This window comes from Arvicanthis niloticus, chromosome 8, assembly GCF_011762505.2.
Source record: "Arvicanthis niloticus isolate mArvNil1 chromosome 8, mArvNil1.pat.X, whole genome shotgun sequence".
Taxonomy (NCBI): domain Eukaryota; kingdom Metazoa; phylum Chordata; class Mammalia; order Rodentia; family Muridae; genus Arvicanthis; species Arvicanthis niloticus.
This window is the reverse complement of record NC_047665.1, coordinates 5,111,333-5,138,850: the sequence shown is the minus strand read 5'-3', so window position 1 is coordinate 5,138,850 and position 27,518 is coordinate 5,111,333. Positions and strand designations below refer to the sequence as shown.

Below are 27,518 nucleotides of genomic sequence, written 5' to 3'. Positions count from 1 at the left end.
TACATGGATGTCATGTTCATAGTGTGGTACGTACTTAAATTTAGCTGGATTTTAGAATTGCTGAGAAAAATATTTAAATTGTTGTGTTGCCCAACATTTTATGATTTAAAGCCCTCCAGGATCTGGCTCAGCTATTGAGTAATGAGTCAGTTACTTTGAAATAGTTTGATGAAATTAAGAAAGTAAAGAGAATTGAGGTTTGAACAGAGAGTTATTGCTGAATCCAATTACCCTCACAAGACAGTATTTATAAATTCTCCAAGGATTGTTTGTGCCGTGTGCAGACTTCTCCTTGCATTAAGCTGCTCATGTCTGATAGAATTGTGAGTAGCTCTGTGGGCAGAAGTTATTTGCCCTGCTTCTCGAATCTTGTGTATCACACAATTTGGTCTTGAGCTTAAAACCAAGTTGCTCAGGTATGTGATGCCCGTGTTATCCCAATTTGTGTTGTTATTATGTATTTCCTTGCTTTTGAAACCATATTCTGTGATGTTTCATTTTGCTTTAGTATGTTCTTTTTAAAGTGACTATGTTTGCATGTGAATTTCTGTTGTGTTTTTTTTTTTTTCTTTTGAGCATGACTTACGTTTCGTTTTGTGTTTCTTTTAGGTTTTGTTTTGTTTCATAAGATCCCACTGGATGGGTAGCAGAGATAAAGACAAAGGCTGGGCTGTGGTACTTGTTGCTTGACGCCCTGTGAGCTGAACTCCTGGGACTACTGTTGCCTATCCCAGGAAGTGCTGCTTATTTGGGGGTGTCTGGTGGAAATGGGTATTCTCCGAGGATGTCTGCAGCCTGCTTGTTGTGAGCTGTGACTGGGGAACCCCAAGGCAGAGGCAGGGGTCAGGCAGCTGAGAAGCAGCAGAAGAACACACTTAGATTCAACTTCTGTTCTTACAATAGTTCAAACATAGAATTGAAGTGAAATCTCATTGGATTATGCCTCTCTAATGAAAAGTGTGCTGTTTGACTCTATGGGAAATGTGCTGACATTAATTGCTTCTGTTTATTAAAGGTGATTTGCAAATTAAAAAACTATGCATCTATCATCTATCAATCAATCAATCTATCTATCTATCTATCTATCTATCCATTCATTTGTCTATCTATCTGCCTATCTGCCTATCATCTATCTACCTACCCCTCCACCATATCTATCTATCTATCTATCTATCTATCTATCTATCTATCTATCTATCTATCTATCTATCTATCTATCATCTATCATCTATCTGAAGTCATAGCTAGGTATAAGTGCATACTAAAAGTCTAATACACACATAAACACATATTTCAGCAGCATTTTCTGTTCTCTAACCCTTGCTGACTTCTGTGATTTCCACCTACAACCTAGCATCTAATCGACTTAAGGGAACATTTGTGGTGTCATTAATAGGTTCTTTGTTTTGCTGGCAGCAAAGACCCAAACTCTTAGCTTAGGTGTCAGAGCACATAAAGCTAATGGTTGCTTTTAAAGTCCACCTGGCAGGCAGAATGAAGCGGCACCAGGGACTGTGTGGCCAGGAATGTGGACTTGAATTAGCCACAGTCTGAGAATAACTAATGTTAGGGTATATGCGTATAGGGAATTAAAATCTTGACTCTTCCCATTGCCCTCTGGGAACCACCTGCCCTTTAGAAGTTTGTCTAGCAAGACAGCCTCACATCTCATGCTGTTTGAATTACAGAGCTGCAGTTTCTGTAGTGTGAATAGGCCTACAAGCTGAATTGCTGGCCGGCTGTGAGCAGGAGAGCATGTCTAAGGATAGTCCCCGGAGCATGCTGCCCTACTGCTGTGTTCTGACCCAGCAGCAAAGAGGTGGCCGGAAGTTAATGAATACGTGCTTTATAGCATCCCTTCTCCCTGCTGAAAGAACAGCCTCCCAGCTACCAATCCCTGTGGCCCCCAACTCTTCCCCACTTGATTCTGACCCTTGCACCCCTCTCTCCTTCACTTTGCCATGGCAGAGGCCTTTGTGGGATCCAACTCATCTGCACCAGGCGGCAACTTTGTCCATCCCCTCCATGCTCACTTGAGGTCCCCTTCAGAACCAGGCTGGGATATTTCATTTAAAACCCACACTCAACTCTAGTGCACACCCACACATAGAGCATAGCTAGGGTGGAAACTTATTAGCACTCCTTTTCTAAAAGGTAGTTTATCTTTAAGGATTTATAGGTTTTTCTCTTAACAATCCCAGCATGTTTGGAAACTAGTTTGAATCCTCTGTAAGCATGTCCATCAATCTTAATAAACCAGGACCCGTTTAGGCCCCACTTGACAGAGAACGAATACTGTGGTATTTTATACTGAGCCACTATGGTATTTCTCGATTCAGGTCTTTTTGTAAGTCTGTGGATCATAGTGTTTGCATTGGCCATCCACACTGTGCCTGAGAGGGCCAGTCCCTTCCTCTCAAAGACCTCTCAAAGGCTTTGTCTCCAGGTGCACGGTGGGTCTCAGCACAGAGGGCTCCGTGTCTGAACACCCCCACTGCCCAGCTCCCTGCAGCTGAGTGACAGCTCCTGTCACTACTGAGATTTCTGTCTTTCCCAAAGGTGTTGACTTACCAAGAGGCCAGCTAATAGCAGAAATCTTGACCCCTGAAAGGAAAATGAAATTCAAACTGCCAGACAGGCAGGGGCTCAGTGTGGCAAACACTCTTAAATATCGGCCATTTGGCACCCCTCCCCCCCTCCCCACCTCCCCCCCAAATAAACCTTAAGCTTTGATGTTATTCCATGGAGCTACAAGAGGCTGATGGCTTATTTAAAGATTATTTTATAAGTTCATCAGACCAGAAAGGGAAAAAAAAAAAGGGCAAAAATCTCAGTTAATAGCTCGGAGAAATATAAGGTAATTTTTTGTTCTAAGATGTAAAGAAGTGGGCAGGTCAGGAGATTTAATTTCAAATGTCACTTGGCATCTTCCAAGAGACAATGAGAGCATCAGGCTGTTAGAAAATTGTTTCTTATGGTTCCTTGTTCTTCACCTTTGCTTCTTTTTAACCCCCAAGGGCTGCCATCAGCAGCACGGTTTTCTTTCTTATACTTTTCCTTTTATCCCTGGCTTTCTTTGGTCCTCCACAAGAAATCTGCTCCTTGAGGATCACCAAGGTGTGTATTTTATTTTTATAGTGTCAGGAAGGGAGAAGGGACTTTTTTGCTGGAATTGGGTCAGTGGCTCTCTGACAGGAATTGGTATAGCAGTGCCAGGCAAGTCTTCTACACACCTGCAGTGGTCTAGGTGAGCCAGCACCCTGCCTAAACCCCAGGAGCAGCTGTCATGCAGCCAACTGTGTCCTGGGGAGCAAGAATCCAAGTTTCCAAATCTTATTCTCTAACAAAGATGTGAAACCTGGATTTTTATATGAAACATCCCTATTTTTAAAAAGTTGGCTCAGTTATTTTTAAAACATTATGTAGGCCAACAAAACCTGCCTGTGGGCTGCCAGTCTGTTCCTTCTGTCTTAGAGAGTCATTGTTTCCCACTGTATCTGTCTGTCTTTCCCCCAAAACTCTCTTTCTCCATGCCTACCACTGATGGCTGCGTTAAGCAAGTTCTGACATGAACTTCAGCAGCCTGAAGATGCACGACTATTACCTTGTGACTCCCACCTTGCTGGGACCTCGGGCTCTGACACCTTGCTGGGTTGTTCTTACAGTTCTGTCTTCTTGCCATTCTCCAAGGACAGAGCCATCCTGGGTTCTAGTAAGCACTTTCCTCTGCTTTATCTGACACAAATCCCTCCTCTCCAGGCTCCATGTCTTCTGGACTCTCAAGAGAGCAGAATGAGATGAAAAAGTCTCCTCCCTCTCCCATCTTCATGGTGTCCTTGGTGGACTGATGCCTCTCGGTAGCTAGAAAACATCACCTCAAAGAGATAGGGTTCCATAGCTTGTTGACCCACCATGGCTGAGTCTCTGAGGCCCTCTCAGGCAGCTGAGGTGGAGTAAGAAACGCCTTCTGACACCACAAGGTGTCAACTTGAGGCTTAGTAGCAGCCAACATACAATCAGTCCTAAGGCTGAAGAGACAGGAATCCCAGCATGTGTTAGAATCAGCTCAGCAGTTCCCCTTCTCCAGGCCTCTCCACAGCAAAGAAAACTAGTGTCCCATCTTCATCTTGGCCCTCTACTCTGAACTAAGTAGATCCTGAACTAAGCTCACAATAGTGGGGGGCTCGAAGCCTGTCCTCAGAGACCATGCTTACACAGGGGGTTGCAGAGTAAGTGACTTAGAATGCTTATGGCTAAAACACAGTTTCAGGGCACATGCTGGGTGCCTGGGTTTGAGAGAACAGGACAAGGGCACATCCTTGCTTCTGCTACCCCACCTTCACATTTCTATCCTGACCCTGATAGACAGAATGTTTTCTGGTTTTGCTGGCTGCCTTGCCTAATTATAACACACTCAACTTTTTTCCCCCCTCTTGCAAACTAGACTCTCGAGCCTGTGCTGCCTTCTCCCTGTGAGGGAGTGATTCATACCTCCACCTGCTTTGATACATGCTGTCTAGAACCCCTCCCTTTGCCTCTATCTCATTCTTTCACACTCTAATTGAAACTCGCTTCATCTTGTTTGGTCTAGACTGGAGATTCATGGGGAGGGCTCTGCTGAAGGGGAGTGATTCCATACAACATGGAGCTCGGGAGGTGGCTGCCTCCAGCTGTGTGGGCTGTGCCAGGCACTCTGCTTTATGATGACAGAGCTCCCTGGATCCTGTAGCTCAGCAGATCTGACTCCAAGGAACCTGGTACAGAAGTTGCCATTAAGAACATTCTGCCCCCTTTGCATACCCTCAATACTTAGCAATCTGTCAAGTTTACCTAAGGGCACCTGGGACAGCTGAGGACTCTCCTGAATTTAAATTGCTTTGGGGTGAGTGCTGCCAGGCTTAAATTAGGTTGACAGAATTCCCAGCCCAGAAAGTTATATGGTGATTTCTACTCAGAGGCAGCAGCGTCCCAGTGTGGATAACCATTTCCTTGTTCTGGTCTCAGGGACAAAGGGACCTCCCAGTTATTTGAGCATGACGTAGATCATCACTCTGCATTTAATCTGGACTCACACTTCAGAGTAGCCAGTGATACTGAAGTGACTCCCAACCCAACACTACAACCCATTGTCTGTATTCTGAGTCTTAGTTTTCTTGGATGGGTGGGAAGAAAAACATATAAGAAGCAAAGAAAAGAACCAAAATTTTCTCACCAGCTTAATTAATTTTAGCTGATGCATTCATGAACTCACAAACAAATATGAAGTAGCAAGACATTCTCAAGAAAGACATGTCCCTGGGTTTCATCCCTATCGGGTCCAAGCCCGTCTGCTGGGATCCAGAGGCAGCTCATGATTCACTTCTGTGCCTTTTCTTCCCCTGTAATATTCTGGGTTTTCAAGTCTCTTTTTCCACATTTCCTGTAAACAATGCATCTCCTTTTAAAAAAGATTTTACTTTTAAGTGCTGTTTTAACAATGTGGCTAGACTATAAATGTACTTGCTGAATTCATCCATTTCTTTAACAAGCCAATAAAGTTTTATAATTCATCTCCATGTGTCCTGTGTTCTCTGTAGATCACACCCCCTCTCCTGCCCCCCCCAAACACATATGGCCCCTGTGTCATTGGTGGTTTTTGAGGGGGTGAAGGTATCGGGGGGCTGAGACATGTCAATAAGGAGTTTTGGGGAGTCCCACCTACTGCAGACTCTAGAACAAGTCGTCACTTGGGGACAGCTTTCAGAGTTTCCATCAGTAAGTTACACATCCAAGAGACATGGTTTATGACTCTTACATTAGAAGCACTTCCATTGGCTAGAAGGTATTTGGTACAGAGTACACAAGGAAGCTTTGTGGACTTTTTACCAGCTAAACTTTTATAGTCTTTAGAAAATACTTTTGATGTTTTACTCCAGCAAGAGGGCACAAAGTGTCTGGTCAGTTTGTTCACTAAGCGACTCATGTCAGTGACAGAGAGCAGCTTATATGGCCCAGGACAGAGACCACAAGGACATCAGTGACTGGAGAGACATGACCAGTTATGGCGGCAGAGAATACACACTTCATATCCCCTTAGTCTCCATTACAGGCTCTTCAGACCGTCCCTTCCTCATTTTTCACTTTGGCTACAGGCCAAAAATAAGATTTAAACAACTGCATCTTGGACTTATTTGAGCCTATGACCACCTTCTGATCACCCTGAAGGAGTCATTGTTACTATAGGAGCATGGTGTTTAACTCGGGGTACATTTACCTTACAATTAAAGGGGAGTCTACCCAGGATTTAAAGGATGCTGATGATAGTTAATGGGTATTGATTTTGCAAATATGAGCCAAGCAGTGTTCTACAGGTTCCTCACAGCTCTATGGAGCTTACCCAACGGTACAGTTTCTGCAGCTTAATGTGCTCTTTTTTTCTGGCCCTGGCAGTTTATTCTTGACCATGGAGAGTAGTCAGGTTAACCAGTCACTGAGAAGGCATCTGCTCTCGGTCTCAGGAAGCCCCCAGATATTTGTGTCACCAAAAGAAGCCCTTACAAATCTTGGCATGTGAGTGAGTGTGGGGCCTGGTAGTGACACCAGCACCTGCTTCTCGACCTTTTACCTCATGAAGCAGGTTGTGTCAGGAGGTTGCAGTGACAATCACCTCCAGAGAACCCAGACCCTGTTTGCACTGTGAATTGTATGCTGGTGGATTTGTAGTTTTGACCAATGTTATCACCTCCCTTGATTTCTAACCCTTCTCACCCCCCTGGGGTTGTTTCACTATCTAATGAGTGACCCTCAGAGAGATCGGCACAGCAAGGATGGGATGTGGTGGGACGGGATGTTACAGGACATATCCAGCTACCTCCACGCACAGAATCCAGACAGCAGAACAAAGTGTCACAAAGGCCCGAGTTGGCCTTGGTCTGCAGCACCAAGACACAGAGTGGTCTCCAAGCCTGTGGTCGCATGGAGTCCTCCCCTCCCATTTCTGGTAGCCCAGGATTGGGAGAGACTGCCAAGGGCATATGCTAATTTTCCAGTCATCTGGTCAAGTCCATCTTACATGCCACAAGATCTCAGAGCCTGTGTTTACTGAATTAAAATCTCTGCCCAACCACAAACTAACGAGCAGTAAGCTTTTCCCTTCCTTCTGATATTTTTATTATGTTTCCAAGGAGGGCCTAAGAAACAACTCCTGTGTTGATTTTCCAGCCTTTTATCTCTTTTTAATAATCCTCATCAAACTGTAATCAGTTCTGAAGCACTGTTAAATAAAAATGTAGGCTGTGCTGTTTGCCATGGAGAATAGAATTCCTTCTCAGGTAAGTTTGCGAAGCTGCAGCCAACACCCTGGTGTCAGGGGGTAAACATCATTCTGCCTTCCAATGGAGACCAAAACACAGCCTCCTAAGATGCTTCAGACTTTTCAAGAAAGACTCCCCAAACAGGTGTTTATTCTGCACTGATGTTGGGGTCCTTGCTTTGGGGCCGTTCCATTGCCTCTCCATCATGTGTCCCAAGTACGTGACTGTGTGATTTGTTTAATTCCACATTGAACATGTGTTGCCCTCCCAGGTCTAAGTAGAGAAGGGTGGCTGGACATGCCTGGCACACTCTGTGTATAGAAGAATCGCTCTACCAGGAACAATCTAGAGGCCTGGCAGAGTTGCTCCACTGCTCCAGTCTTTCCAGGACTTGGGTCTTCTAATGTTCAGTCATCGTTAGAGGTCATAAAGGCTTCCCAGTGTCATCATTCTCTGTGTCTCATCCTTGTCCCTTTAACTCACTGACACCTCTCCTCTGGGTACCAATATCTTGTTTAAGCTGCAAGAGTGAGGCTGTGTGCCTCAGTGGGAAGGTGGTAACTAGAACACACGATTTCTTCCTTTGATTGTTACATCAGACCAGGCAGTGGTGGTGCAACGCCTTTAATCCTAGCACTTGGGAGGCAGAGGCAGGCAGATTTCTGAATTCGAGGACTGATTTCTGAGTTCCAGGACAGCCAGGGCTATACAGAGAAACCCTGTCTTGAAAAACCTAAATAAATAAATAAATAAATAAATAAATAAATAATAAAAAGGATTGTTACATCAGGGCTATTCAAGACCTAGGATATTTTGCTGTGTCAAAATCACGTGAGACACTAAGGTCCGCTCTGGGCTACACCAAAATCCACCAAGCAGGTGCCACCCTTGTTCTCAGAGGTGACAGTATGTGTGATGTTTATAATCTGCTGCTTTGGTTTCCATAATTTACATGAGAGGAACTTGCTAGGGCCCCGGTGAGATTGTAGTCTGTGAAGCCCTGCCCTGCCCCGCCTCTTTCAGAGAGCTGAAGCCTCCCGGCATTCTTCTGTGGCTGAGTCCATCTTACCTCTGTGTACCCTGATGTGATCTGTCTGCTCTGCCCATCACAGAGGCTCCGCCCCTTCACAGAGACTGCCCATTCAGGAGGCTCCGCCCATTCCAGAGGCTCCACCTGCTTATCTTATTTCTCCCCCACGCCTTTATCTTTCTTAGGAAATGTCTCTCGTTCTGTTTCTGTCCAGCACTCATATCCCAAATATGCTTCTTCATCTTTTCTTTAATTTTTTTATGCATTAAAACTTTTAAATTGGTTGGAGGGAATCATGGGTGGTGGTGATCTGTGTATGAGGAAGAGAGAGAAATTAAGTGCCAATGAGAGCACAGTAGTACACACATGCAAAGATGCACACACACACACACACACACACACACACACACGTGTACACACGCATGCGTGTACACTCTATGTACTTTCAGTCTTCTTTGAATACGTTGGATTTAATAGCGGTGCATAGATCATGCCACCTAATTATCTTCACAGTGCTCACTACTCGTAATGCTCCCAGATGGTTAAAAAAATAAAATAAAAACCTTCCCATGTCATATTTTTTTTTAACTTTTTGTTTTTACTTTCTTATAAATAGCCAGAAATTTTGCTGAGAAGAAAATATTATAAATCCCACAAGGTTGGTGTTCTGTTCTGGGTTCCAAAATGTAGACATTGAGTGGATTTCAAATTTGGCAAGCCCTCTGGCTTGGCAGACACTGTTGTCCTTATTTATGGCTGCTTGGAAACTTCCACTTCCCGGGGCTTATAAATGATGCTGCCGATTTCGTCTCCCCTTCCTATCTTGATGTGAGTTATGAAATAACCAGCCCGAAGACTTCTTTTTAGCGTTAACCCTTGTGTCTTGGTATGAGACACATTTCATACAGAAAGTCCACTTTCCATTTGGTGTCACCTGACAAAATGGAAAACTGAAAATGGTGAGGGTTAAGACCAGGAGGAAGCTAACAGCCTTCACTGTGATCACGAAGGATTTACTGATCGGAAGTCCTCCAGTGATGACCCAGCACCTCCTACACGCAGATTTGAAGACAGAAGACAGAGTTTCTTGGAGAGCATGAACAGGTGATGAGCTCCCTCCAGCCCCATTCTCTGGAGAAACAACTAAGAGATTCTCTTCCTCTTCCTGCCTCTCTTTTCCTCTTCCTCCTTCTTTTAATCCCTTGCTCAGTTCTGTGAGGCCAACTCATTCATTTGTTCTTTTTAGGGGCGTGTTCTTCTGGGCGTGAGCAGGTTGAAGCAGGAGCCTCTGGAATGGGCGGAGCCTCCTGAATGGGCAGTCTCCGTGAAGGGGAGGAGCCTCTGTGATGGGCAGAGCAGACAGATTTGCCGAGCACACACAAAAGGCATTTCTTATTATTTATTGCCTTTTGTTTTTCTGGCTTCGCTCTGAACCCCAGGATAGCTTACAGCTCACAGCTATCCACTCATGTTCCCCTCAAGCATGCTGGCATTGCGGGCATGAAGCACTACATCTGGCCTGATAATGTAACACTTTCAAAGAGCAAATGTGTCTCCTCTGAGGCTGACAGCAAGATACAATTGGACCCGTTAGGATTTCCACCGGGAGAGGACTGTTGGGAAGTTTTTGAGCCACAAATGAGTTGACTAAGGAGTTCCTTGTTTCCCAGGATAGCCCTTCCCTCTTTTCCCTGTCCCTTGTAGTTTCTGGCACTGAAGTGGCCTGGGAAAGCCCAACCTCCGTAGATAAGGGATAAGAGGCAGAACACAGCTCCTCAGACCCTTGTCAGGTGTTCTGTTACTGGGACCTGTGAGAGATACCCTTGAGGCTCTTCTGTTGAAGATGCTGACTTATCTGAGCCCCACTTCACAGATGAGCTAGTTACCCACAGCTCTCATGTCTCCTGTGAAGCACACGTGCCCTCAGGACAGCACCGGCATCCCCCATGCTGGACTACAGGTCCCAGTGTGCCCGGGAACCCCCTGCTTCCTTCAGTGATCCACTGTCAAATTCAGTGCTTACAAGAACTTCAACCAAAGTCATTCTGCACCATGTGTGCAGTCTGGAAAAGTCGTTCATCTGAACTGTTGGAGATGCCAGTTTTGAGCTGTAGCCACCCTTTTGTTTATAATACTCTGATATGACTAGCACACTGAGAGCCTTTTCTGTTTTGCCTGCCTCTGTGTTGAAACCGCAAGTGCTTTCCTTTCAATTTTGTGTTTCAAATGAGTTTCCTATCGCAGCCGCCCCTGCTATTGATTCGTGTTCTTTCAGGAGAGTGTCTATGGAGATATATATCATCAATACCTTGCCAGGTGGGTGAAAGACGGAGAGAACAAAGCTATACATCTTCTTACACAACAGCCCTGCTGCTCTGCAGCAGACCTCTCTCCAGTGGATTGTTCTAAACAGAAATGATGCCTTATTCAGAGTCTATAAACTAGATCGAATGCTTTCTATGTGCTAGAATGTTGGCTGTAGACTCAAAGAGCTTCAGAGACTTGGAGGAACCCTGGCATATGTAAATGACCGGTACAGACTGACTCAGCACATAGGACAGAGCTATTCCAGCCCTGGTCCTAATTTCTGTATTGGAATACAGGCTTGGGGAAAACAAATTCAAATTTTTTTTTCAAGCTGAAGGGAGATCTGGGATTTGGTGTGAGCTTTCCCAGTTTCTAAACGTTGGCAAGGCCCACAACATTTTTTTTTAAATCCCCAGAAGCCAAGCAAAACAGTCTTTATGCCCAATCATGGTTGTTGTGACTTGGCTGGACAAGTCCTTCAGGCTCAGTGCCCTCCCCACAGTCTGACTGGATAGACGTGTATCAGGTTGGACGTCTTAAAGCTGATGCTGAGACAGGGAGTCCATGGCAGTGCTGTATTAGAGCTAGCCTGGGAAAGAAATGGGGAACTGGACCAGAGAAACTGGATATGATATAAGACGGTTTGTGGCGGTGGCTCTGACCTGACCATCTGGGTCATATATATGCTGGGATATAAGCTCCCTCTCAGGGCTTCCTTAGCTAGGGAGTGAGTCTTTATGTCTGGGTGCTTGCCTGACAGAAGCTGTGTGTTGCAATAGGACACCTGTTATGGCTCTGGGGCAGAAAAGACAGGAAAGTGGGCCAGGGCACACGACACAGCAATAGTGGGACTGAGGGAGTAAGCATAGCCCCATCCCAGAAATTCATGACTTTCCCAAGTCCCTAGAACAACAACAGGCCATGGCATCTGAATTTGTAACCAGGATTTGCCTGTGTCTTCTTCCTCTTCCTCTTCTTCCTCCGCCTTCTTCTTCAAGGATCTCATGTAGCCCAGACTGGCCTCCAGTGTGCCATGTACCTGGGGCTAACCTTGAACTCTTAATCCTTCCTCATCTATCTCCCAAGGCTTGCTTATGCACTGCTAGTGATGGAACCCAGGGCTTTGAGCGAGCACTCCATCAACTGAATGGTCAGCTTTGTAATGAGATAAACACACAGAGTCAGATCATTCTGGACCCTGATTATTGGTGTGTTAGCCTCAGACTCTCACCCTCTGCAGTTAGGAGAGCATGAAGAGGGGGGACTTTGGATATTGAAGGGAGACAGGGGGAGCCCAATGGGACCTAAAAGAGTCCATTGGGTATTAGCCCTCCAGACAGCCCTGTATAGACTCCGAAGAAAGCCTGTGATAGCTCCCCCTCTCTTGCTTTTCTATGAATTTGGAATGTCAAATCTATGATTCAAGCACCGTTCCTTTGTGCATATACCCCAATTCAAGCAGTGTTTCCCTGTGCTGAATTTATGAGGAGAGGTCAGCTGGCAATGGGGACTAGCAATCTCCATGTTTCCCCAGCACGCTAGCAGCTTCTGAGTTTAAACTTTCAATATGCAAATGAAAGTTCTACCTTCTAGCTGCCAATCAATTTCCCTAGGAGGAAGTCCACCCAAAGTCAGGCGAGAAGGAAGGAGATGCACCATTGTCTGCCATCTGAGCATCTGCTAATCCACTCCTCTGGATTAGCCAGGATGGCTTACTCTCCTTCAACTCTAGAGAAAGTTTCCTTTCTGGTGTCCTTCAAACCTCTTCCACTTTCCCCACTCCCAAATCCCTGATGCCTGCATTTGGGAGTGAAACTCCTCTTCTGACCCCTTCTCTTTCCCATTCACTGGGCCCACAGTGAGTTCCTAAAATATAGAACTGAGTGCAGACCAGAGCATTCATATGCCCTTGGTGCAGCGATTTGCAAATGTAACTAGATCGACTCCAAGTACATTGATTGATCCTGTTTGAACCGATTGGCTTATTTATATCTATGTGCATTCTGCCTGCCTGAATGTTGGTGCACCGTGTGAGTTTCTGGTGTCTGCAGGTGTCAGAAGAGGGCATCAGATCTCCTAAAAGTTACAAATGGTTATGAGTCACTGTGTGGGTTCTGGGAACTGAACCCAGGTCCTTTGCAGGAGCAACCAATGGTCCAGCTGCTGAGCCATCTCTCCATCTCCAAGTGTTTATGTTCCCCTCACCCCCCAAGTCCCACCCAGCTCTGCTGTTTCAGTTTCCATTGCTGAACACCCAGGCACTCTTGACTCCTCCTGTCTCCACCCTCTCTCCCCCAGTCAGAGTCCTGTCATTCGGTTATAGAAAACCTCTGACCATGGGCCCTGATTCTCCATGTCTAAGATTTCTTTTCCATAAAAGGAGGTGACAAATATCTATGGTGCTGGGTGACCAGGAGAATTAAGTGGGCATTAGTCTGGTGAGCCACCTGGCAGTAGGTGAGCTGCAGCTGCCTCCCAGAAGCTGCCATAGAGTTACACACATAGAACGAAGCCATCTTCTCTCTACTGGACTAGCACCATCCATGTCTGATCATTTGGCAACCAGAGGCCGGGCCCTCTGCATCTCCAATCAGTCGAAGGGCTCATAAGCACACCTTGCTCCATGCCATCCTAGCATGTGGGTTCAAATGAAGGAAATGAAGCTTAGGTGATCCCTCAACTGGGGATGAGGTGATCCCTCAACTTTGGCTGCGATGTGGGAACGTTTGTAGCTGAGGTCGTGTGGGATCTCAGTCTGAAAGACTCGAGTAGAAACGAGAATTTTCTCAGCTGAGAGGTCACAGAAAGAGCAGGTTTTAAGAACCCAAGTGAAACCAAATCTGCTTAAAGAACAATCCAAACAATGTTTTCTTTTGTTTCTTTTCTGACACATGAGTAGCAGTAACTTCAAATTGGTTCTCCAGGGTCACAGCAGCATATGGCCACAATCTTGGTGATATTCATTAGAAACTTCTTTCTCCATTGTGGAGATCAGAAGCTGAAATTAAGGTCTTGGTGGTGTTGGCTTCTTCTAAGATCTAGGGGTTCCCTGGGCTTTGGTTACTGTTAGCAATTGTTGGCATCCCCTGGCTTATAGTCACAACACTACATTCTCTTGATCTGTTCCCATGTCATCCTCTCGAGGACTCTGTGTCCTTTCCTCCTCTTTTAGGAATGATGTGACATTGGTCTTAGGGACAGTTTTAGAGCAACTTTCTTCTGAATAGCTCACTATGACAGACCCCATGGATAAATGTTGGAAGCATCTTTCTGGAGACCATTGTCAACACATACACCACCCGAGTATCTTCATATGGTGGAGTGCATAAGATTGCTATGTCATCCCAGGTACCTTGGAAGATTATTTTATACAGTGTCACACCTCTATCATGTGATGAGGACACACTTTAAAGGAGCTCCAGTTTAGGAGGCTGAATGTAGCAGTCTTTAAAGGATGTGAGAGAGATGCTCTCTTCAGAGGTCTACACACGTGACCATTGAGCAGATTCTGTAGAAATCCACACTGAGAAGGAATAGACATGGCCCCCCTCACAGTGCAGCACAAAGCCAAGGAGAAAATGGCTGTCGAGAGCAGGCAGGTGGCAGAGTGGACTGGGCAGCCCCGCAGCAGGGATGGCCGTTCCCCACGCATCTGTCCATTCTGCTATGTGCCCAGCCTCTTTCTTCAAACCCTGACTGAGTCCTGGGCCCAGAGGTGTGAATGACACTCCTGTCTGCATGGAGCTTCAGTTTTAGACCTCAGTTCAGGCTCCAGTTGTCTGGAATCCAGGGGATTGCTTTTCCCTGGAATCGAGGGGATTGCTTTTCACCTGCTTTTCAAAGAGAAGCTATCAGGTTTTTGTGAAATGTGATTTTTCAAGTTGTTGGAGGACAACTCACATTTGGAAAAGAAAGTTACAGGCCTGACAAGAGTTACTGCCCTCAGGCAACCTGCCTGTGACCTTGGGATGGAGTGCCATGACTTTGGTCTTCAGAAAATATTTCCATAATATCTGAGTTTTAAGCTAATTACCACTTTTCCTGACTTCACTGGAAGCTTCGGATGGTTTGTCTTTCTGGGCTCGATGCGCTAACTTCAGCCTTGCAGCCTTACCTCTCCAAGTCCAGTTCTCAAATCTTCTCCATGTTATTTGAGTTCTCGGCATTAGGAGCTTCCCCAGTCTTTCTTCTCTGGGGAGTCAGAATCTAATCAACTCTCATCCCAACTCTTCGTAGAGATCAGTACCGTTTTCTGACTCCGATGGCCCAGATTTTCACAGCCACTGAGCTGCGTTGACTTCCAACCTTAGGTGTGATATTAATTTCTCTCCAAGGGGCATAGATTTAATAGATTTTTTAATTAACATTTTGTGAAATTGGAGCTGCTGCACTATACGGTAGACTAATACAAATGTCTATAATTACATTTTTGGCACTATATCTGGGGACCAGTCTAGAAATGTTTGCTTTAGCCCCTTCCTAAAACATCTGATTTATGGGCAGCCTTCTCGATGCACACCTCTACCAGGCTCCGTTGTCATGACAACAAAGAATATCATTTGTCAAAGAACTATAACTTCATTTTATGTGGAAGCTAAAAATTTATCTTTTTGGATTTATTCTCGTGACAGGGAAAATTTCAAATTTCCATAAATACGCTGCTTCTCTCTAATTCTGCTTGTCTTTAGGGAGCGTCGGGCTGCAGGTGAACCTCTTACCTTTCAGCTTACCTATGGATGAACCTCTTTATCTGTTCCTAAAAGAACGCAAATGGACTCGTTAATACCAAAAAAGTCATCTCCCGCGTGCACTTGAATACTATTTTATTTCTTTAAAAAAATTCAAATGAAAAAAATTCTCACTTGTTTGTTTTAACCGGTAAAACAAACCAGCGAGCAGGCAGAAGTCAAATGCCTACAAGCCCCACACCGTGTGACCTGTCAATCATGACGTCATGAGCTAGAGCTTAGGGGGAGGCGCTTCAGAGACTGATGTTGAAGGTACGAGGCAGACCCTGACAGAAGTGGGCCTTAGAAGCTATTTGGTGTCTTTTGTGGATAAAGAAGATTGTCCTTTTCTTTTTAAAGAGAAGTAGAAAGTAAAATCCGTATCTTTATGTAAACTGTTCTGATTTCAAATGCCAGCAGGCCATGTGAAGGGTTTTGTGTTTTTTGTTTTATTTTTATTTTTTTAATGAAGCACATTTAAAGTCAGGTTCCCTCTTTGGGCCTCCGAGAGGGTTTCTGCCCTTGGGAGCCTAGAATTTGGAGTGGCTTTGTTTCTCTAAATGAAACAGGCTTGCCAGTTACTTCATTGTCCAGGCCTTCTCAGGGTCTGACTTGATAATGTCCTTCCTGTTGGCCTCCCAGGAAGCAATGGCCACTCCTGTACAGGCAGGATTGCTGTGGGCCATCAGACCACGAGTGAGAGGAAGCAGAGATGGTGCACGTCTGTCCCATGTGCTCTTCCCTGACATTCAAGATAGATGGCGGGTCTGCCGGCCGCCTTTTGGGACCCCACAGGGATTTATGGCACTTACATTTTGTGTTTGATGGATTGGATCACTTACTAGTCTTTACTAAACCCCATATTTTTCTTTTGTCTGGAGATCCCTGAATGGCTCCTGACTTTCCACAAGAGACAGCAAGGGTCTTTCTCCCTCACTAGATTTGACAGTGTTTTGTTTCTCATCTGTCAGTGGTGGAGCAGAGGGCGTTAATTCTTAGGAATGTGCCTTTTAAAACATCTGGGACAGGCAGGGAGGATGGCTCAGGTGGTGAAGTGCTTGCTGCACAGGCAGGCACGCACGGTAGAAACTGGGCTTAGTGATGTGTGCCTATGACTGAAGCAACGGGAGGGGAAGAGGCAGGCTCCTGGCAGGAGGGGGGGGGTAACCAGACATTCTAATGGTATCAGTGAATTCTGGGTTCAGCAAGGGACTTTATCTGTCTCAAAAAATTAAGTACATAGCTGTAACAAAAGATACCCAGTATCTACCTCTGGCCTCCACACAAGTGCACATGGGCAGAAACTTGTGTGCACACATAAGAACACAACACAGAGGTATGCCTCCCACTCCAGGCAAAGCTTCAGTACTCCAGGCTGGGGTGGGTAGGATCATCTGTTCTGCCCTGCAGTGGACACTCACATCCTGACAAGGTGAGCAGGTCTACTTCTAAGGTTGCACCAAATGTGGAAACCTCATGGTTTCCCTGGGAATCGGACACTCTCTGTGGTGTTCTCTGCCCCTCATTTCCCTATGTTGCTTGTTATGCACCTGAGGTGGAGGCTTCACTTAGAATTCCTCCTGTGCTTGGTCACTTTCACACACTGCGTTCAGCTGCCCAAACTTCTGGTTACTGCACATTCATCCCATGCTAAGCTGGGTGGCGCTTTAGTGAATCTTCACAAGCATTTGAGAGGGACATTTCTCAGAGTAGCACTCAGGACCTGTCACCAAGTGGAAGTCCTCCTGACAGTCTTCTTGTCCTGGTTTTTGGCTGTGTGTGTACACACATGAGTGTGTGAGTATGTGAAAATGTATATACAAGTGTGTGAGAGTGTGTGTGCATACGTGTGTGCAAGTACATGTGAGAGTCTTGTGTGTGTGCCTGTGTGTGTGCCTCTGCATGTGTATGCTTGAATATCTGTGTGTGCTTAGGTATGTGCATGTATGCGTGCATATGTGCACGTATGTGTAACAGAGTGTGTGAGACTCGTGAAAGTGTGTTAAGGTGTGTGTCTGTATGCATGTGTCGTGTGAACATGTATATATGCATATGTGCAACTATGTGTGAGAGTATTGTGTGTGATAGTGTATGTGAATGTGTGTGTGATAGTGTGTGTATGTTGCACCAGTGTGTGTGAGTGTGTGAGAGAGTGATTATACGCATGCTCGGTGTGAGTGTGTGTATGTGTGATTTGTTTGCATCTTTCTTTGAACTTCTCTGACTCTGTAAGAGAGGACTATGTTTCAAGACAGACCACCGAGAAAACCTGCCCATTCCGGATTTCAGGTGGGAGTAATGTAATCTGATCTTTCCTCTGAAGTTCACAAAGGGGAACAGCTTTTAATGGTAGTTAATTCTGATTCTCAGATTCTGGACTTACTGCTTTCAGAAATTGTGAAAATGATGCTTTTACTGTGTTTTTAAAAACATATAAATTGACAGGAAAGGAGTAAAGTCTTCTATGAGCCAGTCACTACAAAGGAGTAAAATCTCTGACTGACTCTGCCATTACAGAGGCATCTTTACTTATTCCGCCAGTACTTCACTCTGCCTGCAGTTGCTACATGCTTGAAATATTTCATATAGATAGTTTATTCTCTAAGTTTCGAATGTCCCTAAGGACTTCCTTATAGAATTAACATTTCTTACAAATAAATAAAGATGTTCATGCTCCACAATATTTTATTCTGTAAATAAACTTTAATATATTTAATCATCTTCAGATCTCATGATTAAAGGTAACACCTTAGTGGACGTTTTTGTGCATAAATCCTTGTCCGCCTTCCTGGCTTGTTTCCCTAGGGATTGATTTCTAGAGATAACATTTTTAGGTCATGAGGTTTTAATATTTTAAGACCTTTGTAACATATTATCCATTCCCTTCCCGGAAACCCTGACCAATTTACTGTCAGGCCAGAGGAGTATAAGAATACCTAACTCAGAAGCTCACCATGCTGTTGCAGCTTTTAACCCATCTCTTCAGTGATTGCATGCTATTTTGTAGACAGGTTTGTGTGTGTGTGTGTGTGTGTGTGTGTGTGTGTGTGTGTGTGTGTGTGTATGTGTGTGTGTGTGTGTACTTGTGTTTGAGTCTGTATATGTGTAATGTGTGTGGGCCTGTGAGGGTCTGAGTTTGTATATCTATATGTTTGTGTGTCTGTTTATGTGTGTCTTGCCTGAGTCTGTGTGTGTGTGTGTCTGTGTGCATATTAGTTTGCATGTGTGTCTGCATGTGTCTATCTCTGTGTGTCTCCAGATTTGTCTCTGTGTGTTTCTCTATGTGTATCTGTGTCTATGTATGTCTGTGTGTATATCTCTGTATCTATGTTTATGTGTTTATCTGTGTATATGTGTGTGTGTGTGTGTGTGTATCTCTGTGTGTATCTGTGTCTATGTATGTCTGTAGGTTCATTGCTGAATATAACAGACCAATATGTCTCTTCTGCCTGGGGATGGCATGGTGGGGGCTGCTTGAGAAAAGCACTTACCTCACAGTAGGCTGCACCTGAGATGCTCTGCACAGGATAGTTTCTTGCAGAAGCCCTGTGAGGTAGACACTGTCACCCCTGTGATGTAAGAAGGGAAGCCACAATCTTATCTGTGGGCTTAAAGCTAGTAAGTGTCACATCAGAGCTCAGGGAGATGCTTGAGCTCCAGGACATAACATTTTGGGGGGCATGGTCCTGATACTATAAAGGGAGGGCCTAGACTTGATGGATTTCAGAGAGAATGTGTCAACAGCATAGGCAAGCATTGCATGAACTTTTCTGAAAGTCGCAGGTCCCCGCTTGAAAGTAAGACAGACTTGTAAAGAACCAAAGCTTTTGCCTTCCATCTCCGTTTCTAGAAAACAGTTATTCTAAGAATGAGAAGATTAAGGTTCAGAAAATGACATCCAGAGAACCCTGAGATTCTTTCGTCCTCCTGTGACTTCAGAGTCTCTCTGACCTGAAAGAGTGATTCTCACTGATTCGCAATAAGCTGAAACCTTGGCGTGCTGTGTTAACATCAGAAGGGAACTGAGTATGCAAGCATCTGGTACCCACAAAATGAAGGCGGGCATTTAGACAGGGTCAGGGAAGTGGGCGGGGAGCAGCTTGAGCACACGCAATCCACCCAGGTGGTCTTACAAGAGAAACAGTATGGTCCAGGGTAAGCTGGCTCTCACTGAAGATGCCTAAGAAACCCAGGTGGGAGACAGGAACAGAAAAGCTAATCTTGCTATGGTGATCAAGAGACGGATTCCCGGCGAAGCTGACACTTGTGCTGGACTCAGGGGATGAATAAAATGTGTAAAAGCTAAGTTGAGCAGTAACTTGGGAGATGCGCCAGGATGGTGGCTGCACAGAACTTGCTGAGGTCCAGCCTTTATTGGCAAAGCATTATTCCTATGTACGCTCTGCACATGGCAACACCACCGATGTCTGCAGGTACTACACTACCATTAGCCAACGTAGAAAGCCGCAGATGTTGCTTGAGGTCACCAGCTCCAGAAATAGAGGGGAGTCTCATTTCTCCTTTTGGCCACTGTCAAGCTCCGTGGTATGCTTTGATATTCGCTTCTCCAGTCAAAGCCAGCTTACGCTGGGCATATAGCTCTCCAGTAGAATGCTTATCCATTACCTGCGATTCCTTAGGTTTGGTTCTCAGTTCTTAACAGTGGACACAGATGTGTCTCTGAACTGGCCTAGCACACATCTGAGAACATGGCTGAAGAATGCTGGGGAAATTGGCCCAAGTCCTTGGTTTTCCTCTTCAGGCCATAAGGTAGTATCCACTATTCACAGCTCTGGGGTGGCCTCATAGCAAGCATGTAGAGTCCATCGGCTTCACTGCTTAGGACTAGGTGTGAGCATTAGCTGCCTTCCTCGAGAAATGTTCCTGGGGTCTTAGACAGATATGCACCTGAGTGACAGGTGCATATCTGGGCCTCGTATCGTGGTGGCAATGGGTTGAGCGTCAGGAGTCTGCATGTTTGTAGTTTCCCACACAATTCTGTTGCAAAGTGAAGTTTGAGGACCCGCATCCTGTACAGTGGCCTCCAGGATTGTCTGGAGATGTTTTTAAGAATGCCATGCCTGGAGCTGTCATCAAAGTGCACAGGGATGTCTGAGGTAGGAACTTGTCATCAGGACAGTCTGTAAATATATCTTATCTGATAGTGGTTTACAGGCATGGTTGAGAATAAGTAACATTTGCTAAAACTGAGGTAGCTCTTTCAATGTTCTACCTGAGAAAATGGAAAAAACAAAGAAAGGAAGAAGAGGAGGAGAGAGAAATAAAGAAGGGAAGAAAGAAATGTAGATAATGACGTGAATGCCCAAAAGTTCAATCCATTCATATTCAAGTACTTAAAGCACACATGTGCACACATATCTACACACACATGCACAATCCATACATGCATACAACATATACACATCACACACAAATACACACACATGTGCACAAAAATACACATATGTGCACACACAAGCATACATGCATGCAGACACATAAAGCATATACACATGCATATACATATGCCCACACATGCATACATATGGCTTTATGTAACTTCTGTTGATGAATCAGGTGATTCATTGATCTTTCAGTTACTATTTGGAGAGCTTTTAAAGATCTCACTTGCCTCGAGTACGTCAATCCAGTTTTGTGGTGTGGGCAGGACACTGGTGTGAGTGTTCTAGAAGTTTTCCAGGTGGTTCCAGAGGACAACGAGGCCTGGGAAATGCTGGATATGGGCAGGTGAGATTGAGCGTGGGCATCTATGTGCTCAGTTCACTTGGATACCTTCAGCATGGGGAGCCACGGCGCTCCCTGCAGACACTAATGCCTGCACCATTCTCCTGCTATCTCCCTACAGTTCTAGCTGAGCTGGGAAAAGCCAGTATTTCCATACAGAACACTGCAAAATAGAGAAATGAGAGCCCTTAGTAAGGTTTCTGGATGTAGCATACAGATACGACTAAATTTAAGTTTCAGATAAAGAAACATTCATATTTGGCATAATTGTCTCACATAATAGTTGGAAAATATTTAGATCAATTGTTTGCCTGCAATTCATAGTCTACTGGGGCACTATGGTTTTCTTATCAACACAGTACATTAAGACAAAGTGAATTTGAAAATCAGGCTTCTGACTATACAGCTGCTACCAGGTCTCCAGGCTCACCGGACCCTGAAATCTGCCCTGGCTCCAGTTGATAGCACATCTTCTTGTTCCTCTCTGAATAGAAGCAAACAGCCTTATGCCCTATTGCTGAAGGGCCAGCACACAGCCTGGAAACCCTTCCGGCTTCTGCAAACCCTTCCGGCTGTCTGCCACGTTCTGCTTCTGAGCTGAGGGACATCTTTCATTCTCAGATTTCATCCTCACTGGCTTGGGTTATTAGCTCTGCCCTCATGCTAACATCAGAGACTAAGAAAGCCCCTTGGTGTCATGCAATGAGAGAGACAAATGTAATGTTGTATGGGACACCGCTGCTGCACGTACCTGCAGCCACCTTTATGGGACAAGGCTTAAGAGGCTTGGCGCGTGGCTTAATGGTTTACTGTCAAGGTTTTGCTATTATTAATATTTTGCTAAAGAACAAAAAATCTACATCTCATTCTGTTCTGAACACTGAAAATTTTAGTGTGTGTCTGGTCCCTTTTTTTGCTATTGTCAGGCAAAATCTACCGAAAGCAGTGTCAGCCGTCTTCCTCTTCTGTGTCATGGTATGCCATAACACAGAAGGCTGCAATGGTTGCTGACTCACTCCTTCTACTGGTTTAGGAACGTCGACCCCCGCCACCAGCCCCCTGCTTAACAGAGACCTATGCAACTCAAAGCTAGAAATTTAATATAAGGGCTTGAATGAACCTACGTATCCTTTCTCATACAGTATTTCGGGGTCTTACACAATAGTTCAGAGGGCAAAGGCTCTTACCACCAAGACTGATACCCTGAATCCAATCCCCAGAGCCCACCTGGAGGAAGGAGAAAATAAACGCTTAAAAGTTGCCCTTTGACCTCCACCGTAGCGCCCTGGCATGCACATGCCCACACAAGAAAAACAACTAAATAGTTAACGAATTAAAACATATAATGTGAACAAATGTAGTCATTTTTTTAAGGTAGTGTTGGCAGTCACCGCCATTCATAATCAGTAATTACTGAGTGCCTGTCCATGTTGAAGGCACCTTTCCTCACCCACCTCACAATCACCAGCATCACTCGGGAAGATGTTCCCAGTGCCCGTGTGTGCTGACATGGTGCTGTGAGACGCTGTGCACTCAGCTACATCCTTCCAGTCAAACTACTTCTGATTGACAGGCAGCCACCGCTAACTCTTGGATAAAGAGTTTCTCTGCATGGAAGGAGGGTGTGGCTCTCAGGTGTCTGTACCCTGCAACAATTTTTCTCACATCTGCTGCTGTGAAATTCAAGTAGACATAACAGCACCACCCACAGAAATCCAAAGACGGCCCATCGGATTGGCAGAAAATCGAAGCTGCCTCTCCCATCACTTTGGTAAGGACCATATTGTAAGACTAGGCAGGTGGATTTTTAAGTTATTGCTGTGGGTAGCCATGTGGGTCACGGCAGGGTGATGCTGACCCAGAGGAGCAAGGTGACAGGCAGTTATTCTGCAATCGTGTGTGTGTGTGTGTGTGTGTGTGTGTGTGTGTGTGTGAATACTTTGAAAATAAAGACTCTGTGAGTAAGACATCTCTTCATCCCAGCACACAGAGCTTGCTCGAGGCAGTTGCTCCATCTTCTCTGCAGTGCACCTAATCTAATGCAATGTGCAAAACAATTGGCAAGCTGAAACAGCTTGGTGATCATCAGGAGGTTCTTCTGCTTGCAGGGCAAGACTCAGGGCCACCTCCCAGGCTTCTCCAGCTTCCTTTGAGAGTCCCCTGGGACAGAGGAGTTCCGTGCTGCTTGAGCGAATGCCATAGGTCCGTTCTTTGCCATAACGTTTTGAGTTAGCCTTACAGTGGAAATAAAACTGTCCAAATGTACTCACGCATTTTGAACATTTTATTAATAACACGGTTACTTTTCAGATTCTAATATGGGCTGAAAATCACCTCCAGATGTATACAAAGGCAAGAACAGGCTGGGCTGGTCTTTGCTACAGTCTGCCCTGTCCACACTCATGACCTAGATTATTAGAAAATGATTCCACATGCTGATGTGTTTGTCTGAAAGGAGTAGCCCTAAGGGGAACTGAGAGACCCTGGGTCAAGGAGGACGGAGGCACTCTTGGATCGGATTACATCAAATGCAGTGATTATCAGGAGCCCACAGGTACTTGAAGCCTGTGAGTGGCAGTGAACATACATCATTGAGCGGTAGGGCCTCAAGGGACCTGCATTCTAATTGAGATGACACGTTTATTACTCTATTAGATGACACCAGAGCACAGTGTTGTGACTTTTCAGAACAATGTAGTGTTATCTTATGTCCTACAGAGCCATGCTTCCTCTCCCCAGGCTCTTGGAATGGGTGGGGGTGCTGTTTCTCCTGCTGGTCTTTTAGAGATGGTACAACTCCCTAGAGAACTTACCAGAACTGCTCAGGGTCACCTCTGGGGGCATGCCCAGAGGTGATGTTGTGCCTTAAACCAGGAGTTTGGTGGTTGTGGCCATTCCCAACTCTAAGGTTGGGCTGCCTGGGGTCTACACCCTAATTCTACCACTGTGTAAACCACATACAGGGTTGGTTTTCTCTGCTTACAGCTCTTCACACATGAATAAGAACAACCAGTTTTGTCTGGGGGCTGTTTGTTCAAGCAGGTGATGTGCTCAGGACCCGTGCCTGAGCTAGCACACCTTCCTTGAATGTCAACATGGATGCTCAGCAGAGAGGCTTCCTCACCTGTCAGACAGAAATGACAGAACAACTCCATACCACTAGCATGCACTAAGAATCCAGTACTCTATACCACTATGATGTACTAAGTACCCAGTACCCCACATCACTACAGTGTACTAAGAATCCAGTCCCTCAGCCTACTACAATATACTAAGAATCCAGCACTGAGGCACAACAGAAACTTGCATTGATTGTCTCTATTGAATTACATATTGATAAAATTAAATAACTTTTCTTATAAAAATGGTGGACTAATAATAGTGGAATTCTTCCTTTATATGATGAAAACTGCTATGGCTGATATGAACGGTGTCCATCACACTTCACTGTGATATCTGAATTTCTAACTATAATATGAAGCTAGACATGCATTCCTGTGACGTCATGATCTACACTTGCACAGACAGGATACACATGCATTCCTGCAACATCATGGTCTACACTTGTGTGGACAGTATACACATGCACTCTTGTGACATTCTGACCCACACTTGTGTAGAAGGACACACATGCATTCCTGTGACATCATGTTCTATACTTGCATGGTCAAGGCAAGGTGTAACATGGACAGAAGAGGCTGTGATGCTTCATCTTGCTTGTCAATGTGGCACCAGGGAAGAAGGACCCTCAGTTGGGAATTGTCTTCTTTACATTGGCATGTAGCACATATGTGGACATTTTCTTAGTTGCAAATTGATGTGGGAGGGGCAGCCCACTCTTGGCAACGTGTCTTTGGGCAGGTGGTCCTGGGTGTATAACAAGGCAGGCTGAGCTGAGCAAGCCATGGGAAGCAAGGCAGTAAGCAGTACTACTCCATGGTCTCCAGTTCCGTTCCTGCAACCAAGGTCCTGTCCGGGTTCTGCCCCGCCTTCCATCCATGATGGACTGTGATTGGGTCCCGTAGCCCAAATCAATCCTTTCCTTCCCACATGGCTTGTGGTCAGTGCTTTATCATAGCCACAGAGACAAAACCAGAACAGGGGCTTAGCCACGGGGAAGGCATGGTGTTGATATATGCTAATAATTAATATTAATCATATATGTGTTTCTGAGTTCCAAGCTCAATAGTGAATCTAAAGATTCTATAACCTGGTTATATGGCAAATAAAAATGCAGTGTTACATACTTCAGCCATATATTCACATTTTACTCAAAACAGGAAAAGAACAGTTGCCAACAACAACAAAGACTCAAAAGAGATGAAAAAGTGGCCAGGCATGAAGCTGCCTGTATAATACCATCTCATAAGACAAAAGGTTACCATCCCTGATACTTAGTAAATCCAGAGGGATTAGTTACATGATGCTGAAATCACAAAGAATAAGGAGAACTCTTAAAATGTAATATTAGGTAAACCATGTACAACAGAAAACTATATTCAGCATTTAGTAACTGGACACTATGATTCTAAACATTTTTTATAGTAAAAAGCATAAAAGCAGAATATTAGTGACTATAGTTCATAAGGGCAGAGTTAACTTTAATTTTTTTTCTAGTTTCTACATTTTCAAGTTTTCTATCCAGAAAGTGCATATTTTATGTAAGAATACTTTGTTTCATATTTAGTAAAAGAAAAGCACAAGCAAGTTGAGTATACTTATTTATATACTTTTCTTCTCACGTAGTGTGTTTTATAAATGTTTATTATTTTCTCAGGAGTAGAAAGTATGAGGATCAGAAGTTGAAAGTCATGCGTGGCTACAGAGAGAGCCGTAGGTAAGCCTGGTCTATAAGACACCCAGTCTCAAAAGAAAAAGAAAAGAAAAGCTTTTACTGTAAAATAAATGCCTTGTTTACTCAAAAGAGACAGCTCATAATGTCTTTTGCGAAGACTTGAGTAAGGTCTGGAAAGGAGGGAGTTCAGACGTCCACAAACACCTTAGGTGACAAGCAGAAACATTTCATTAATCCTTTGAAAAATAAATGACCTCACCCCCTTCTGACTGTAGTAATTAACACACATTCGGAGCGCGCTGGGAGGACTCTATGTATTATTCATTGCTGTCCATTTGTGGTTTGGTGGTCAAGCTAATGGGCGTCTTTGCCAGATAACTTCTGTGTGTGAAGCCCCGAGTTCTCATAGGCTTGTCGCACAATTTCTCACCAGAAGAGTCGGAACCTTGAAAACCTAAAATGATGGCGCCCACAGGCGAGAGTGAATCTGAACTGACTTTCAAGTGGCTTTACTGTCCCTTGCTCCTGTCCGCAATCCCGCACACTGACTCGGGCTTGGAGTCCCACAGTCCACACAGCTTAGCCCGTGATTGGGAGTTGTGGCCTGGGTAGAAATGAGATCTAAAACCTGAGAGTCAAACTCTGCCCTCCACAGACGTCCGCCCGGTGAAATCTGCCTTTACTCAGCGGGGTCTTGGCACCTCAGGACTCTCATCTGAAGATCCACATATCCAGGAGTCTCTTTCCTTCTCCTGACACTCCTTCTTTCCATCCTTCTGTCTGCCACCTTTACTTCCTTCTTAATGATTTTGTAATAAAATAAACATTCTTGCTGGTGAGGAAAAATTCCTAGTCTGATCTTACTAAGTTTGCCTTTTTATAAGAACCGCATCCTCCGTCTGGCTTCTGTAGCTGGTCCACGGGTCATGTTGACATCCACTTTTCCGTGAGTTGGAGTGTCTTTATCTATGCGAACCCTCTGCAGATTTGATGCCAACAGTTCTTTGACTCTCCGGGCTGCACATGCGGACCACCCAACTCACGCCCCACCCCTCTCACCCGCGCCCCCATGTATCCCCTACCCGCGCCCCTCACACCACCCATGCCCCCCCGACCCATGCCTCCCCCACCTGTGCCCCCACACCACCCGAGCCCTACCTCCCACGTCACGCCACACCACATGGACAGGTAGCCAGAGCCTTGGCTTCCCTCAGTCCAGCCCCTGGGCACTGAATTTTGCCCCTTTTGCCTGTTGTAGGTCATTTCCCCAGCCAAGCCTTTAATTTAAAACACCAAATTTCCTCTCTACAGGATGTTTCTCATCCATTGCTAAACCCTCTATTCTCCAGTCTGAAAACACAAACTGCTGAGCTGAGAAAGTCCCTCCTCCGTTTAGCTTGCCTTGCCTCTGGAGCCATCTCCCGGAAAGGGATGTTGTCCTCTCTCCAATCTCCTCCAGCCGCCTCCTTTCCTCAGATTCATCCAAACCCAGCTTCTACTCCAAGGCGCCAGGCCACTGCAGTGCTGCTGGTCTCTCCTCAGCCTGTAGAGAACGCTGACTCAGCTCCGACTTTTTTCAGACACCACCATTACTCTAGACTGTCTCATTCTTCTTTGCTTGC

General features: G+C 45.2%; 1 protein-coding gene across 6 annotated transcripts in view; it reads left to right on the top strand.

Annotated features, from left to right (window-relative positions):
* Ntrk2 (neurotrophic receptor tyrosine kinase 2) overlaps nucleotides 1-27,518 on the top strand; it is a 306,311-nt gene that overhangs the window by 129,397 nt on the left and 149,396 nt on the right. For 4 of the 6 annotated variants that reach the window (XM_034509753.2, XM_076938901.1, XM_076938899.1 and 1 more), the window contains exon 13: nucleotides 610-5,549. The exons of the other annotated variants lie outside the window; for them this stretch is intronic. In XM_034509753.2, the coding sequence (XP_034365644.1) occupies nucleotides 610-647 (38 nt within the window). In that variant the 3' untranslated portion in view covers nucleotides 648-5,549. Of the gene's footprint in view, nucleotides 1-609; nucleotides 5,550-27,518 lie in introns of those variants that run through there. 6 annotated transcript variants of the gene reach the window in all.